The sequence below is a fragment of the Rhineura floridana genome, chromosome 18, assembly GCF_030035675.1.
Source record: "Rhineura floridana isolate rRhiFlo1 chromosome 18, rRhiFlo1.hap2, whole genome shotgun sequence".
Taxonomy (NCBI): Eukaryota; Metazoa; Chordata; class Lepidosauria; order Squamata; family Rhineuridae; genus Rhineura; species Rhineura floridana.
Genome location: NC_084497.1, coordinates 21,041,727 through 21,058,921, shown reverse-complemented (window position 1 = coordinate 21,058,921; position 17,195 = coordinate 21,041,727). Strand labels below are relative to the sequence as shown.

Genomic DNA, 17,195 nt, shown 5'->3' with positions numbered 1-17,195 from the left:
TGAAATGAGTCATAGCAATATCCACTCCTGAAAATGTAAATAAAAATGCCATTTTCCCTCTTCCCTTCCACCATGAGGAACAGAGACAAGCATTTAAGAGAAATCAAGTCTTTCATCTGTAAGGAATTATATTTTGTCATTATTGCACAAATTTGTAGATGACAGGTCTTTTCCCCCCTCATGTAACAAATTACCCAGTTGAAGTTACCTACAAGAGAGGGTAACAAGAGCGTTATGTAGAAACCCTTATCTTGGTCTTACAACTTGATTAATAAATCATTTTTAGAAAAGTTAATATGATTAAGTGCTTTGCAGGGCAGATAATTAAAAAAAATGGATTCTTTTTTTGTTATTGAAATAGGATTAATTTTTTTACGCTTTTGATGTTTTCAACAGAACGTCTGTTAGTATACAATCTGGATATTAATACAGAGTAGTTTAATTATAACTTACTCCTGTTTTTAAACAAATAAGTATGCTGAATTTCAAATGGGCTGAATGTAGTTTCTAATGCAAGGAATTATCATGGGAAAAGTCTTACCTCTGGAGGTGAGAGTTATTAAATTTCTAATCTAACCTGCCCCTTGGGCTCAAGATGAGAAATAAACCATTTTATAGTACAATAGCAACCCTTTTGCCTGGATGGCTAAAAGGCACTTTAAGCAGATTCAGATTCTGTAAGAGCAACAGAGCTGTAATGCAATTTTGTTCAAATTCTAAAACAAAAAATAGAACTCATTAGCTCATTTGAATTTAAACATTTTCAGTTTTGCATCAAAATCTGATTTTTGTCTGATTTTTGAGGGATATCTTGAGAAAGACGGGAGACTGGGACGCACTCAAACAAGTGCTTTTATTTCTCTCACCCCTACGCTGGCCTTTGGTCTGCACATGGACATATACTGTACTGCACTGGCCAATTCAGAGTCTGGGACGTCAATAAATGTTCTTGCACTTAACCAGGTTCAAGTAACTTGCAAGACAGGACACCAGGCAGAAAAGTGATGGCTGGATGAAGGAAGCATGCATGGGTACCCTCAGTCTATTAAATAACCAGTTTGCTACAGCACATATGAATGCATCACGAGAAACACCTCATCCACTTCATGCCCAACCAATCACTGAGTTCCAAACGAGAGGGCTTCTTGCAGTTACAGACATTCAATAAAGCTGAATGTTGGAAGATTCAGGACAGACAAAAGAAAGTACTTCTTCACTCAGTGCATAGTTAAAACTATGAAAATTTGCTCCCGCAAGACACAGTGATATCCACCAATGTGGTTGACTTTAAAAGAAGATTAGAAAAATTAATGGAGGACAAGGCTATAAACAGCTACTAGCTATGATGGCTGTGCTCTGCCACCACTCAGAGGCAGGATGCTTCTGAGTATCAGTAGTTGGAAATCGCAGGAGGGGACAGTGCTCTTGTACTCGGGTCCTGCCTGCAGGCTTCCCATGGGCATCTGGCTGGCCACTGCGAAAACAGGATGCTGGACTAGACGGGCCACTGGCCTAATCCAGCAGGCTCTTCTTATGTTCTTAGATACCGTCCTATCAGGCAGTCCCTTCCTCACGATGACAGAATAGGGCCTTTAGTGTGGTGGCACCAACCTTTTGGAACTCCCTTCCACTGCATATCAGACAGGTGCTTTCTCTACTGTTTTTTCGGTGCCTGCAAAAAACATTCCTCTTTCAATAAGCCTTCTAAAAAAACTTTATCCCAGCTGGTGTCTGTCTTGGATTTGAATTGATTTATGTGTGTGCTGTTTTCATGTTATGTAACTGCTTTATGTATGTTCTTTTATTGTAAATCGCTTCAAGATGCCTCATGGGAAGTGATTAATAAATGAAATAAATGAATTAAAAATAATAATGCATGTGCCAAGGACCAGCCAGGGTTGAAGAGAAAGGCAAGTGAACTCTGCTAAGCCTTATGCTGATCTCTCAAGGGGGGCAGGGACAGTTGTGCCCTGAATTGCCGAAGATGAACCAAACTAACCCATTTGCCAAGTTTCAATCCTGTTAAGCCTTAGCTGCATTGCAAAAGTCCCAGTATGCATAACTGGGCTACACTGGAGAGACGGGGGAAAATCAGATGAGGCCAAAATAAATTTGAATTTTTGTAAGCAAGTTTGGAGAATCTATTTAAGTATTTCACTGCTTGCATTCTCCCCAAAGCTTCTTCCAACATAGACAGAAGCTGTTGAAACAAGAACACAGAACTAAAGGCAGGCTCTGTCTCAAAAGACATCAACCAAAGTCACTTAACTGCTGTTAATCTCCTGTCACATAAGCCAGGATAAGTTCTGTTGGTTTGCTTGAAACACAATATTCTGCCCTACCTACAAGAGGCCCCACTGGAATTGGCTGCAAATCCCATGATAAAGAACGACAGCGTTACACCCTAACTCACATTTAATCCATCCGAGGAAAAGACTCTTCTCTGACACACAAGCCGCTGCAGCCTAACACTGACTTTTCATTTGGAGTTGACAAATGTTGAAAGTAGATTCAAAACCCTGACTGATGAAAAGCCTGGCTTTATTCTTCAAGAAGTATTTAGAAAGGAGAGAAACAAGCCCACATGACTTCTACGAAGAGTTTGTAATAACCAGTTTCCTGAGAACCAGGCTAAGGAAAGGTATATTTTATTTTAAAATGTACCCATCACAGGTCTTTTAAAAACACTGAAGGCTGTGTACAGCAGGCTTATGAACATTCACTCATCTAGTTGCCTGGGATGAGTTAGAATTACAACCAAGCGACCAGGACGGCAAATTTTTGTGAACTGGAAGCTGGCCATTCTTTCCTTCTCTGGTTACTAGTGTCTCACAAATGGCTAACGTAGGAATCCGTGGAGAAGCAGGCTAATCTGTACTTTAAAAGGTGGCATACAGCCACAGAAATAACAGCAAACAAGCTAGGAGAAATCAAGAATTAAAGGCAACAGCAGAGATCACACATCCACTCCAAGACCAGAGATCACAGAATATTTAATTTCTCAAGGAAAAGGGATCCAGAGCAAGGTTTTTCCAACAGAGCTAAAGGTTCAGGGTTAGTTCCTACAGGAGTTGATGCTCCCGTAGTTATACTGGACCCACGTTCAGCCCGTGCTCAAGATGTATCGTGCAAGCTTTTAAGTTACACAGGGCTCCTCCTTAAGCCTGGATACTTGTAAAGTTGGGGGAGGAGGAGCGAAAGTGAAGACGTTTCTTTGTCTAAAACTTGAGACTTTACTATGCTGTGGCCCCGCTACTCAATGTGTTGTATCTATTCTGAAAAAAGTGCCCTCAAATGTAGAAACATTTGGTGTGGATTGAGTGCTGCTCCCATATACACACACACGTGGTTGTATCCAATTAAGCTGTACTCAGAGCAGATCTACTGAAATTAATGGGCCCTAAGTGTGATGTAGTGGTTAGAATGTTGGACTACGACCTGGGAGACCAGGGTTCAAATCCCCACACAGCCATGAAGCTCACTGGATACTGCTTACCAGGAAAACCCTATTCATAGGGTCACCATAAGTCAGGATCGACTTGAAGGCAGTCCATTTCCATTTTAAAGTTAGTCATGTGAATTCATTTCCATGGGTCTACTCTGAGTACAACTAGCATTGGATACAATCCATGCGCTTTTCTAATTTATGAACTGCTATGGTTTGTTGTTTTTACCATTTCATTGCTTTTTATAAAAAGAGTTTTGCAGTCAATTGTATTTTGTGTCAGATTTGTCTTACAGAACACCCACTGGTGCCCCAACAAACTGACTGGTGGAAAAAATATAGGAATATTAAGAAATATGTTAATACCAGAGAATATTCTGAACAAGCTTCAGTGGATAGGCTTGGAAGAAAACAACGTGATGAATCCATTGTTAGCCTGACTCAAAGCAGACCCATTAAAATTAATGGACACGGCTAACTTAGGTCCATTCATCCAAATGGATCTTCTCTGGGTAAAGCGTAATTGGAGATAACCCAGTGTGTGTTACTTGCCTCCTTGTTTTTGAACCTTCAGCAACTTGTTCCACTGTAACTTTAGACCACCCAGTGCAGGTGTGTCAGTCTATCTTTTGACACAGGAACTGAAAACCTGTTTGCTTCAACAGGTTATTCATGTGTAGTACCTGCAGCCACTTTGAATTTTTTATTTGATCGGTTTTCAGAATGCACAGTTTTAAAATTTGTACTGATATTATTTTGTAGAGTTTTTAAAAAAAAAAAAAAATTATAAACTGTTCTGGGTACTCTATGAGCCGAAGAACAAGAATTATTGTCTATTAAGACTATAAAGTATTTTTTAAACACACACACACAGAGCAAGAATTCTCAGAAGCTGCTCATGCAATCTCAGCCCACTACAAGCCAATCAAAATACAAGCATCTTTCAGCATTCTCAACAATGGCTTGAACTCTTGAAAACCTCCCGTGGCAGAGAATTTAACAGATAATGGAACAGCTCCTACTGAGCATAAGAACCCAGGAAGCTGCCGTATACCAAGTCAGACCACTGGTCCATCTAGCTCTGTATTGTCCACACTGATTAGCAGCAGCTCTCCAAAGTTTCGCACCGGGGACATTCCCTGCCCTATCTGCAGATGCCAGAAATTGAACCTGGGACCTTCCGCATGCAATTAAGATGTCCTACCACTGAGATATGGCTTTTCCTTTAAGGCATTAGGAGCATAGGAATCTACCTTATACCAAGTCAGGCAACTGGGCCATCAAGTTCAATATTGTCAGCGCTGACTGGCATTGGCTCTCTAAGGTTTCAGAGACAGGGAGTCTTTCCCTAACCGTGCCTGGAGATGCCGGGGACTGAACCTGGGACCTTCTACATGCAAAGAGGTGCTCTGCCACTGAGTGACAGACCTCCCCCTGTACATCCCCTTGCAATGTGCTTGCAGGGACGAAGTGAAGACAAAGCTCTAGCATACGTCAAGAGACATCATTTATCTGTAAAGATGATAAACTATTTCTATATGGTGTGCAGGGCATGGTTCCCTGCCCCCCCTCCGGCTCCACCATTTTCTCAGACACAGAGCGCCTTACATTAACCAACTCCAGTAACCGGCACAGTGTCCCCTTCTGAAGGGATAATAAAGATGTCCTTAATGTGATGTGCCAGGTGAAATACTGCAGCTTTTCCTACCAAAACAGATCCGGGAGATTAAAGCAAATAAATAAACAAGATCCCTGCAGGGCATGAGATGGCTTTATGTTCTGCAATTAAGATTTTAATGACATCTTTGGCAGTGCAGGTGGGGAAAGTGATCACATCACCCAATTTGGTTTTGGCACACTGAAAAGAATATGAGCCTTTGTCTTCCTTTTTTTTAAAAGAAGGCTAATGCAGCTCCTTTGGAAAGGTAAAACCTCTTATCGATTAGGAGAAATACTGGATGGCTTCCACGGGGTCAAGCAGACTGGAATGCTGGTTTTTACTAGCAATCAACGTATGTTGTTTCACTCCCACTGGTTGATTTATCAATACGCAAGAGATAATCCGACAGCAGTTTACAGGTCCTAAGCCAGGCACTGGCTCTGGCTCTGTCAAACTATCACTATCTTCCTCCCGTATTGCCTCCTTTAGAAGGTCAGGCCTTCCTGGATCCCTACTCCCATTAACACCTTGCTAAGCAGACCAAAAGGTAGGCGGCAAATAAACTCCTTTCCATCTTTAATGTGCTAGACAGATAGAGCAGAAACCTATCAATTTTGTTCTCAGGGGCGGGGGGGACACCTAAATACACATATGCATTTTTATGAAGGCAAATACTGTCCCTTTCAAAGAGCACCTGCTTTGAATGCAGGAGACCCCTGGTTCAATCCCCAAAGGCATCTCCAAGTAGGGCTGGGAGGGAATCCTGCCTGAAACTCTGGAGAGCCACTGCCAGCCAGGGTAGACAATACTGAGCAAGGCGAATCAAGGGTCTGAGACCGTATAAGGCAGCTTCCTACTTTCCTAAAAACACTTTAAACAGCCAGGAAGTAACTCTGATGAGGCAGAAGAAGGGAACAGCTTCAGAAGATATTGGTGCATAGAATGACAATGGGGCTGAATCCGGCCTGCAGATTGCCCACCCCCCTTTTTTGGCGGCGGGGGGAAGAAGAGCCTGGAGCCCCTTTCTCCAAGGAACTCAGGGTTGTATACATGGTTCTTCTCCCTCCACCACCACCCCAATTTTATCCTTATCAACAATGCAGTGGGGGGAGTTAGACTAACTGTGTGTGGCTGGCTCAAGGTCACCTAGAGAGTTTTAGGGCTCAAGAGCAATTTCAAACTGGGTCTCCCAAGTCCTAGACCAAACTGATTGATCAGCCTCTTTAGCCTTCCAGAAGCTGTTGAACTACAACTCCCATCAGCCCCAGCCAGCAGGGCCAACAGTCAAGGCGGATAGGAGCTGCAGTCCAAGGACATCCAAAGGGCCCAAGGTTCCCAACCCTGCTCCAGGAACTAGGACACTGCTATACATACCTCTCACTTAGTTCTTTTATCATTTAAATTTCTGAGATGGGTTGTAATCATCAGCCGCTGTGGGAGCCAATCTTGGCTGAAAAGTGGGGCACGCACACGCACGCGCACACACGCGCACGTTATTTTGTTAAATTCTACTGCCCCAATCTTGCCTCCATCTTTAGTTTACAATCCTATTCCTTTTTTTTTAGATGCTGTTTTAGCAACAGCAGCAAATGCAAGCCAAGAAGATCAAGACCAACACAATTCTGCCCAAGCAGCTTAAAATTGCTCTGATGCTTCTTGACTGAGCTGCCTTCGCAACATCACCTCAGCTTTATGGGGAACAGGGGTGCACGGCAAAGCAGTGCCTCCACACACCCTAGAATACAGGATTAGACCACTGCTCAAGTTAGCTAGAAGGCTCCTCCTACCACTATTAACATTTGGCTCAGAGAACAACGGCATGGATAAAAGACCAGCTGACATCCGCCCTGAACAGGGATACAGATCTCTACCTCTCAGCATTTTTACATCTGCTGTCACAGCGCTTCTGAGCAGTTCGTCCAATCTGCCTGGCCAGGTACATCCACCGCCTGATCCGGTCAACTGCAATAGGTCCCTGCAGGCCTTCCAAACTTTGCATGGACAAAGCCAGGCTCTGCTTGCGGGCTTCCCATAAGCATCTGGTTGACTGCTGCGCGAACAGGGATGCTGGACTGGAAGGGTCACTGGCCTGATCCAGTAGCCAGACTCTTCTTACGCTCTTATGAGGAACACTGAGGGAAGGCTGTAACCTTAGTGCCCTGCTGTGGGGCTCCTGAAGCCCCCCGATTGGCCACTGTGGGAAACCGGATGCTAGACAAGATCGGCCAAAGGCCTGATCCAGCAAACAGGCTTTTCTGCTGTCCTTAAAGGTTCCTAAATTCCATCAGGGCAGGGTCCTGCTATAAAATCTACACCCATCTGGAGGCGCCAGAGACAATCTGGGCAGTGGGGTGTTACTTAGGCACACTGATTGGGGCCCAAAGTTAACTCTGGAGGTCAGTTATTTTTGCCGTTATTGGGATTATATTTCTGTATATTACTGTTGGACTTTATTATGACCTGTAAGGGAAGCGTTTCATTTTACTGTATGTTTAATTAGATGTTTTCATTAGCTTGCTGTTTATTTAAGTTTTGTTTTGTAACTGAGTGGATTACGTAACTTTTTCCATGCTGCGAGCCGCCTTAAGCATCGAATGCTACGGAAAGGTGGCATACATATAATCCATTATGATGACGACCTGTCAGCTTTAGGGGGGAGCAATCAAAAATTCTGCAGACAATACAAACTAGTCCATTAGCTAAACATCAGGGCTCTTGTAAGACTCGGGGTAGGGAACCTTTTTCAATCAGAGGACCACATTCTCTCATGGGCAATGTGGCAGGATCCACCTACCAACAATGGGTGCAGCCATGGATGTGACTCTTACCTTTGTAAGAGTAGACCACATTCCAGCCATATAAAAGTTAGCAATTTCTCTCTCACACACCCCTCCATCCTGTCAAGCAAGAGGCATCATCGCAGTTCAAGAACATGTTCCAGCCAATCGTAAGCACTCGAGCCGGGACTATGAGAGGTGTGGCCTGGGAGAGTCCCGAGGGCTAGACAGAGAGGCCTGGGGGGGCAGTATTTGGCCTCCAGGCCTGAAGATCCCCACCCCAGGCACTGGTGAAGAAAGTTGGGAGGCTGAGGCAACGGAATCCTCAGGCATGCAAGGCAGTGGCAATAAAAAGTGTTTGCGGTTTGGACTAGGAAACAAGCCACCAACAGAAACCACAGAAATTGTTCGGTCAACAATGACTTCCTGGGCAGCGCTAGTAGACTAGTTTTATGGCCCCAATCTGTGATATCTTAAAAATAAGACACTGGTACCTCAATATGAATCAGCAACAGCTGAAGAGCCCAACCTAATTTGCAAGTCTCCAAGGAGCCCTAACTCTGAATGCAGCAGCCAGAGTAATGCAAGCTCACTTGTGCATTCCTTCTACTGAATGTAAAATAATCCTAAAGTGTAATTTCATTATCTTTCTTCATCACCAGTAAGCATCCCACACAAAACACCTATTCCTCCCTTTCTTTTCTTTCTGTATGAATGGTTATTGTGAAGCCTGATGTTTCGTACCTCATTGCTTATAACTGAACATCAAAAATAATTTAATTAAAAAGTTTAAGTAATTAACTTATAAGACCGAATTAAGGGACATCTTATTACATAACCATGGAAACAATCCAAGACCCGTTTGCTCAGTCACCCATAGTGAGTAAAAATCCCTGCCAGGAGACCAAGCAGCAATTTTGAGAGTTCATTTCCTTCCCCACCCCCATATGACTAGGCATTTTGTTGTTGTTCTGTGCCTCCAAGTCTACGACTTATGGCGACCCTATGAATCAGTGACCTCCAAGAGCATCTGTCATGAACCACACTGTTCAGATCTTGTAATTCAGGTCTGTGGCTTCCTTTATGGAATCAATCCATCTCTTGTTTGGCCTTCCTCTTTTTCTACTCCCTGCTGTTTTTCCCAGCATTATTGTCTTTCCTAGTGAATCATGTCTTCTCATGATGTGTCCAAAGTATGATAACCTCAGTTTCATCATTTTAGCTTCTAGTGACAGTTCTGGTTTAATTTGTTCTAACACCCAATTATTTGTCTTTTTCGCAGTCCATGGTATGCTCAAAGCTCTCCTCCGACACCACATTTCAAGTGAGCTGATTTTTCTCTTATCAGCTTTTTTCACTGTCCAACTTTCACATCCATACATAGAGATCGGAAATACCATGGTCTGAATGATCCTGACTTTACATAGGTAAAAAAAAAATTGCTTTGCACTAGGCTATATAAAAGGTTGTCTGGGCTCTGTATTGTAAGCCTTCATGAGGGGCAGAATCATGCAACAACTTTCTTATATGCTACCTATGCAGTTTGTTGTTATATATCTTCAAGTCGATTATGACTTATGGCGACCCTACGAATCAGCAACCTCCAGTAGCATCTGTTATAAACCACACAGATTTAAAAACATCAACACAAACACTGGAGATTGTCCCCTTTAAAGTGCAGTTTAAGGAAAGTTTCCCAGGCCAAACAAAAGCATTCTCCTGCAGTGTCCCTGCTGTGCTAAAAAACGTTAAGGAGTGAAAGAGCAGAAACAAAAGAACTAAAACCTGAGTAGAGCTGCTTTCATCACCACAAAGCAGCTAACAGTGAGAAGCGTTGTCTGTTCTTAAGAGTGCACAGGCCCTGCCAATAGTTTAGCTCCAGCAGCCAAGGCTTCACAACCTTTTTCCAACAAGACACCAGAAAGAGAAAAGCGTTGCTGAATCCCAAAATGGAAGCTCTTGGGGGAGGTACAGCCTTTCACAACTTGGCGCCCTCCAGATGTTTTGGACTACAACTCTCATCTGGTTGGGGCTCATGGGAGTTGTAGTCCAAAACATCTGGAGGGCGCCAAATTGGGAAAGGCTCATATACAATATAAAAAAGCAGCAGCAGCAGCACCAACAAAAACCCATCCTTGCAGGATGGGAAGCCACAAACTGTTCGCTAGTCCCATGTAGCTAGTTCCTAGGATTTAAAACAACACACACAGATCCATAGCATAGGTGTGGGGAACCTTTAACCCTCCAGGTGTTTTTGAACTACAGCTCCCATCAGGCCCAGCAGGCATGGCCAACAGCCAGGGACGATGGGAGTTGTAGTTCTGCGACATCTGGAGAGCCACAGGTGTCCCACCCCTGCCACAGCATGCCTGGACATAGCTAGAAATATACCAGAGAAACTAAGGCCTGAGTACAATATGAATTAGCCTCTTTGGCTTTCAGTAAGCCAAGGAAACCTCCAAAACCAAAATTCATAGAAAAGTGCCTTATAATCGAGTCAGACCATTGGATCATCTAGCTCAATACTGTCTATGCTGACAGGCGGCAGCTCTCCAAAGTTTCAGGCAGGAGTCTCTCCCAGCCCTACCTGGAAATGCTGTGGAGTGAACCTGGGACCTTCTGCGTGCAAAACAGCTGCTCTGCCACTAACTTAAAGCCCTTCCCGAGTATCCTTCTGAAGTATCAGGGACCCTCCAGGCACTGACCTCCAGAAGAAGACGGCAATGAACCAAAGGATGCTAAATGTTGGACCAGAAGCGGCTGTCACCCAATATCCTGCACAGCCTCAAATCTCTTTGTAGCAAGAGTGTTTCCAGCACTTCTGGGCTTGCATAAAATAGCACAACCAACTGAGAAAGGCAACGGTCATCTGCACACATGAAAAGTCAGGCTGCAATAATTTAGCAACTGCATTCTATTTCAAGTACGTATAATAAGCCATAGGAAAATGTTTACATTTTAACAGCAAAATAACTCCCACTTGCTCTCAAAAACATGCAGATGTAAGTCAACCCTTTAGAAACTGAGTTTTGTTTTCTTGTCTGGTTCAGATAAAGGACACTGTAGCATCAAGAGACGTATCTGCAGAAGGGCAAAGAGCCAGGCAAAAAAATCAACACCAAATCCCAGGTGACTTGCCCACATACACCTATGCTAATTGTATCTGGCACACTGACCACCTGAATCAACTCTCTTATATTTATAATACTTTTCTTTGCTGGAAGCAATTCTTGGTTGTCTGTGGGGAGCAATGCTGCATTCCATTTCCCCCTTGACAGCCCTTAGCTTTCATAATCAATGTGTTTAAAAATGGGTTTTTCTAACCAGCTGCAGAAAGATTCCAAGCCAGCTCAGCTAGTCTTAGGAGTAACGCCCACTGAACTCAGCAGGAATTATTCCCAGGTAAACATGCATAGTTTAAAAAAATATGTTTATTGTTGTATAATTTTCAATCAAGTTTATTTGTTGGATTGTTATCTTTTGACGTTATTTGGAATTTAATGGCTATTGATGTAGCAATTTGCATTTTGGTTCTCTGGAGAGCTGCTTTGAGCATATTTATATGGAAAAGTGGCATATAAATTATTATTAAATAATAATACTTCCCTATCAGTTGGAAATGGTTACCAATTTTCAGTGACCCTTTATTAGCCCTGTTATTCCTAATTAACACAACAGGAGTGATCATGTGTGTATGGCATCATTAGAGAATGTTTTTCTGGGGTACGGATGCTCAGTCTAAGGTCATTTGTCTTGAGCCCTATTCATCCTTCCATAACTGCTTTTCTGGAATTTGTCTTCACCTTTATTACATCCATAACCTTTAATGGAGGGCCCTGTTCTAGTGCTGCTACAAACAAAGATGGAGGCATAATTAAATGCATGCAAGACTGTCACAGGAAGAAGTGCTCCTCTTTGAATTAAGTTTTGGTTGGGGAAAATACGGAGTGGACGTGGGCTCTGCTGCCAACCAGACACAAAGAACGTGAGGAAGATGAAGCTTATGCCATAATAAATGTGTTAAGTAAGAACAAAAGAAGAGCCTGGCTGCTGGATCAGGCTGAAGACCCATCTTAGTCTAGCATCCTGTTCTCACAGTGGCCACCCAGATGAAGCCCCAAAGCCGAACCTGAGTGCAACAGCACTCTTCCCTAAATCTTTCAAGATACCACAAAATACTTATTGTTCTGTTTGCTGCAACAGACTTACACAGCAGCTCCTGTGGAAATGGTTACAAGGAATGACATTTTAAGAAAATTACCCACTGGGTTGTATCCAACCAAGCTCTACTCAGAGTAGGCCCACTGAAATGAGCAAAGTTAAGCTGGTCGTGGCCATTAATTTCAATGAGTCCACTATTTTCCCATGAATCCATTAGAGTGAAAAATTAAATGTTTACCCCAGGTAACTGAAAGGTTCAGCTCTCATTTGCAAAACTACATCTCAGTATCCTAACATCACATGTGCCACCCTGAAAATAAATCATTTTAACATCAGTGGGTTGTATCCTATATTAGTCCTACTCAGAGTAGACCCACTGACATTAATGGACATGTTTAACTTAAGCCCATCAATTTCAATTATTATTATTAAATTTTATATCCTGTCTTTCCTCTCAAAGGGAGCCCAGGGCAGCAAATGAATCTACTCTGAGTAGGACTTAGCTGGATACAACCCTATAAATCCATTTTTAAAAGGCACACAATTTAAAAAGCAATTACGGCCCCTCACAAAGCTTCCTGGGTTTGTTTGCTTTCTTGAGCACAGGCACCACATTCAAGGAAAACAGCATTTGCAACCCCCAGACACATAATCTGCAATGCGTCCCTTCCAAGCTCAAGGTCCAGCGATATACAAAAGGATTCCGAGTTTCAAAAGGTTACAGCGGCTTTAAAAGGCGCAGGAAGGATCATGTTTGCTTCAAGAACACCCTAAAGCATTCTTGATGAAATTGTAATGGTTAAGGTTCCCAGGGATTCAATAAGGTATCTGATTCCCTGCGTCTATTCATAGCTGACTATCAAAAAGCAAGTACATCAGCTAAAATTCCATCACTGTTGGAAAAGGGGGAATGGACTCTCAGCATACAGAGAGAGAGAGAGAGAGAGAGAGAGAAGAGAGAGAGAGATGAGAGAGAGAGAGAGAGAGAGAGATGAGAGAGAGAGAGAGAGAGAGAGAGAGAGAGAGAGAGAGAGAGAGGAGAGAGAGAGAGAGAGAGAGAGAGAGAGAGAGAGGAGAGAGAGAGAGAGAGAGAGAGAGAGAGAGAGATGAGAGAGAGAGAGAGAGAGAGAGAGAGAGAGAGAGAGAGAGAGAGGAGAGAGAGAGAGAGAGGAGAGAGAGAGAGAGAGAGAGAGTGATAGAGAGAGAGAGAGAGAGAGAGAGAGAGAGAGAGAGAGAGAGAGAGAGAGAAGAGAGGAGAGAGAGAGAGAGAGAGAGAGAGAGAGAGAGAGAGAGAGAGAGAGAGAGAGAGAGAGAGAGAACTTTTGCACACCTAGAGACAGGCAGTATTTACACCAGGCAAGATGGTTAATCCCCATCACATTTGTAAAGTGTAACTTTCCTTGCAGCAAGTAAAGATCCCTCTCTTATCAAACAGAAGCCTCGCTAGAAACAATTTGGGGAGAGGACGTGTGAGAAATGATTTACATAACAAAAACAAAGAAAGTGTGTGTGCATGTATAGCTGCTGCTTCAGGGTGCCTCCCCCCCCCCCCACCACACACACAGACAAGCAGCACCATTATACCCCACACATTCCATTCCTCGCTGCTAACCCAGACTATGAACCAAAGTGGGCAGCAGAGGACACGGGCCCGGCTGGCCTTCCACTCCAGGAGAAAAACACTTCGCAGGCATCAGCCTGGCCGGGCCAAGCACAGCTTCAAGCTTTTGCTGGAGGAGAAGAGGGAGAAGGGAGAGAGAAAGTCTTTGTTGGGGAGGGGCACGGTAAGCAGACAAACAGGTCTCCATTTTCAAATAACATGACCAGGCAGTGCAAGGGAACTTTCTTCTCCCCAGTGAAAAAGGAGAAGGGGGGAACGGCACCAAACCAAAACATAAAGCAGGTGCCATGCAAACATTATTTCCTGCCCTCTACAGCATCTCTGACTGACAGCAGCGCCATCCCCCCTCCCTCCTCCATATATGGAGGACACCTTTCTGTCACCTTGTAGAAAGGACACTTGGCCCTCCTCCATCTGCTCCGCAAGGCACCACCTGTACAGACCTGAAGGGATAAGAAACCCCTTGCTCTGCAACGTCCTTCATTCCCCACCCCACTCCATTTACCTTTATCTATAGGACAAGAGGGCATCTGATTTGGGGAAAGCGATTATGGCGAGTGAAATCCCTATAGGGGAAGAGCTTAACATATAGGCACCGGCAGAGGAACGTAAGGCACAGAGCATGCGGGAGTATGAAAGTGGCATTCGGCACTGGAGGAGAGTTGGAAGAGGCAGATTTAACCCCAGAGATGGATTAGCATGGGGTGTTAGTTATTAAATTTAAACCCCTGCAAAAGCGAGAAAGGCCACACACACCCTTCCCTGAGAGAGGAAATGCAGTAAGGGTTGTACTCAACGCCCCCCCCCCAAGCACCACCACCAGAAAGGAGATTTATCCCTTTAAAAGAGCAAAAGGGTAGGGGGAGCAAACTTGCTTGGCACCCGTCCTCCGAGAAAAAGATGTCCTTGTATGAACCAAACCTCCAAAGTTATCTGGGGAAAAGCAATTCCTTTGATAGGTTATTGGGGGAAGAGGGGAGCAAGCCCTTCAAACACAGGCACCTCTCCAGGTTTGTTTAAAACCAGCGTAGAGGAAGGAGTAGAAGAGGAGGTTAGTCATCACTGGGGAGGAAAGGAGGCTCCCCCAGGACATATCAAGGAAAGTTTTTTTAAAAAAAAAAATACAGAGAACTAAAAAGCCAATTTGGGGAGGAGAGTAGACCCCTCACAACTCTTCTGAAGCAGAATATAAAAAGGACAATGCTGATCCTGAATATACATTTGGATGCAAGATTTTTTTGGGAGGGGGGGAATTAGAATGAATAGCGAATGAGCACAGTGGGGTGGTGGACACTTGAAGGGGGAAAAGTGCAGGGAGTACAGCCCCCCCCCCCCAGGAGAAGGCTATGGGAAACTAGCATAGGGAGAACAGGCACAGGTTACATACACAGAGATGCCCATGAAAGGAGGGGGGCAGCAGAATCGGGTAAGAATTCAATGGTCAGGAAGGTGTTGGTTAGGGGCGGGGGGAACGCATCATGAAGGGGGAGGGAAGAGTGGCACAGAGGAGTTTGGAGGGGGGAGGAGGAAGTCTGAAAAGCAAGTGCCCAAGAGTCTGTGTGGGCTTGGGAAAGAGAGCGAAACAGACACGACTGAGCCCAAGTGTGATATCCTTGCATGTGGCATAGGGACTTACTGCCAATGGTGTTGGTGTTTCTTACATGACTTATAATTAAAAAACAAACGTGTAAAAAGAGGGGGAGGCATTCTGCTCTGAGGGGAGGGGGAGTGATTAGGGTGTTGCTATGAGGTGGGAGACAGGATGATGCCCCCACCACAAGAAACACAGGAGATGGGAGGGGAGGCTGTAAAAATTACATCTAGGTAAATGGTGGAATAGTATTAATATATCTGTGGCTGAAGATTGGAGTATAAAATCTTTAATTAATAGTATTAAACAGCTATGGAAGGTTACATATAGCATTATGAATAGGTTACAGTATTACTGTAACAAATTATAATATAGAAAGGCTATATCATTGTTAATAAAGAAAATAATATTAAAATATAAAGAGATGTATTGTTAATGTGTATACTGGTAGATACATTATAGATATATTTATATACATTGTACTGTGTGTGTGTATATCATGATACACCACAATGTGTACATACAGTAATACATCATTATTATGCACACACATGGTAATACGTCATATATTATAAATCACACACACCTAACAGTAATCCTATACATATCCACTCAAAAGTAAGTTGCACTGATTTCCATAGGGCTTACTCCCAGGTAAGTGATTATAGGATAGCTAAAACACACACGTCTGAAATCATACTATAATTATTATATATAACATTATGAAATAAATGCAAAAAATAAAGTATTATGCAACATTATGATATTGCACATTATAAGAAAGAGACCCAATACGCTTTAAGAACATCTCCCAATACAAATGCAGTATAATACAAGAAATAAAATAATCATCATAAGACAGTCCATTAAGGGACCCAATATGCTTAAGAATGTCTTTTAACAGGAATGCAACATAAAATAAATAAATCAGCATTACTATAATATTGCATAGTGTACTCATCATCATAAGAATGTTCTCCTACAAATGCAGCATAGACACGATCAACAAATTGTTACCATAATACTGTATACTAAGCATTATGTTGCATATTGCAGCGTATGGGGCCCAACAGGCTTAAGAATGTTCTCCTACTACAAATGCAGCAAAAACACGATAAATAAACAAATCATCATTATAATATTTCATCTTGTAATCATCATTATATTGCATATTGCAACAAGGGCTTAAGAACGTTCTCCTACGACAAACGCAACGAAGACACGACAAACAAACAAATCATCATTAGGATACCGCATCCTGTAATCATCATTGTATTGCACATTGCAACAAGGGCTCAAGAATGTTCTCCTACGACAAATGCAGCAAGGCACGACAAACCAAACCCATCAATAACAGTCTCATTGCAAAAAGGGAACCCAATTCGCTCCAGAACGTCTCCTCACAACATACAGGCGGCAAATTGCAGTCAATAAATGTTAAGGGTATTGCCATCCTATCAGACTAACTGGAGAGGGGAAATTAAATCCCCTGCCCGGACCACCCCACCCCGCTATTTTCAAATTTGCTTCATCCATATATTATATATTTTGTCCCTCACCTCGGGCAGCGCGGATCCCCCCGCAGAGCAGCGCGGCCAGGAGGCAGGCGGGGGCCAGCGGCGACAGCAGCATCTCAGCTAGGCCGGGAAAAGGCGGCTTCTCCGCCTCCTCTCCACCACCACCACCGGCCCGGCGCCCCCCAACCGACCCCCGGGAGGGGGGGGAGAACCCGAAGGAAAGCGGGGACGGCTTGTCTTTCGCCCTGCCCCCCCGATAATGATATTAATATGACGAATGTTTGATAAATAAATAAAAGGTCCGAGAACGGCGACTACAAGGGGGAGGAGGAGAAGGAGCCGCTCTCCTGTCAGTCCCGTCCAGCCCCGGCGCGGCTGCCACAGAACTAAGATGGCGGCTCGGCCCGCCCGTGCCGGTTGCCA

General features: G+C 43.7%; 1 protein-coding gene across 4 annotated transcripts in view; it reads right to left on the bottom strand.

Annotated features, from left to right (window-relative positions):
- CLSTN1 (calsyntenin 1) overlaps window positions 1–17,195 on the bottom strand; it is a 68,041-nt gene extending 50,846 nt beyond the window's left edge. For all 4 annotated transcript variants that reach the window (XM_061600654.1, XM_061600656.1, XM_061600655.1 and 1 more), the window contains exon 1: window positions 16,815–17,195. In XM_061600654.1, the coding sequence (XP_061456638.1) occupies window positions 16,815–16,887 (73 nt within the window). In that variant the 5' untranslated portion in view covers window positions 16,888–17,195. The remainder of the gene's footprint in view (window positions 1–16,814) is intronic.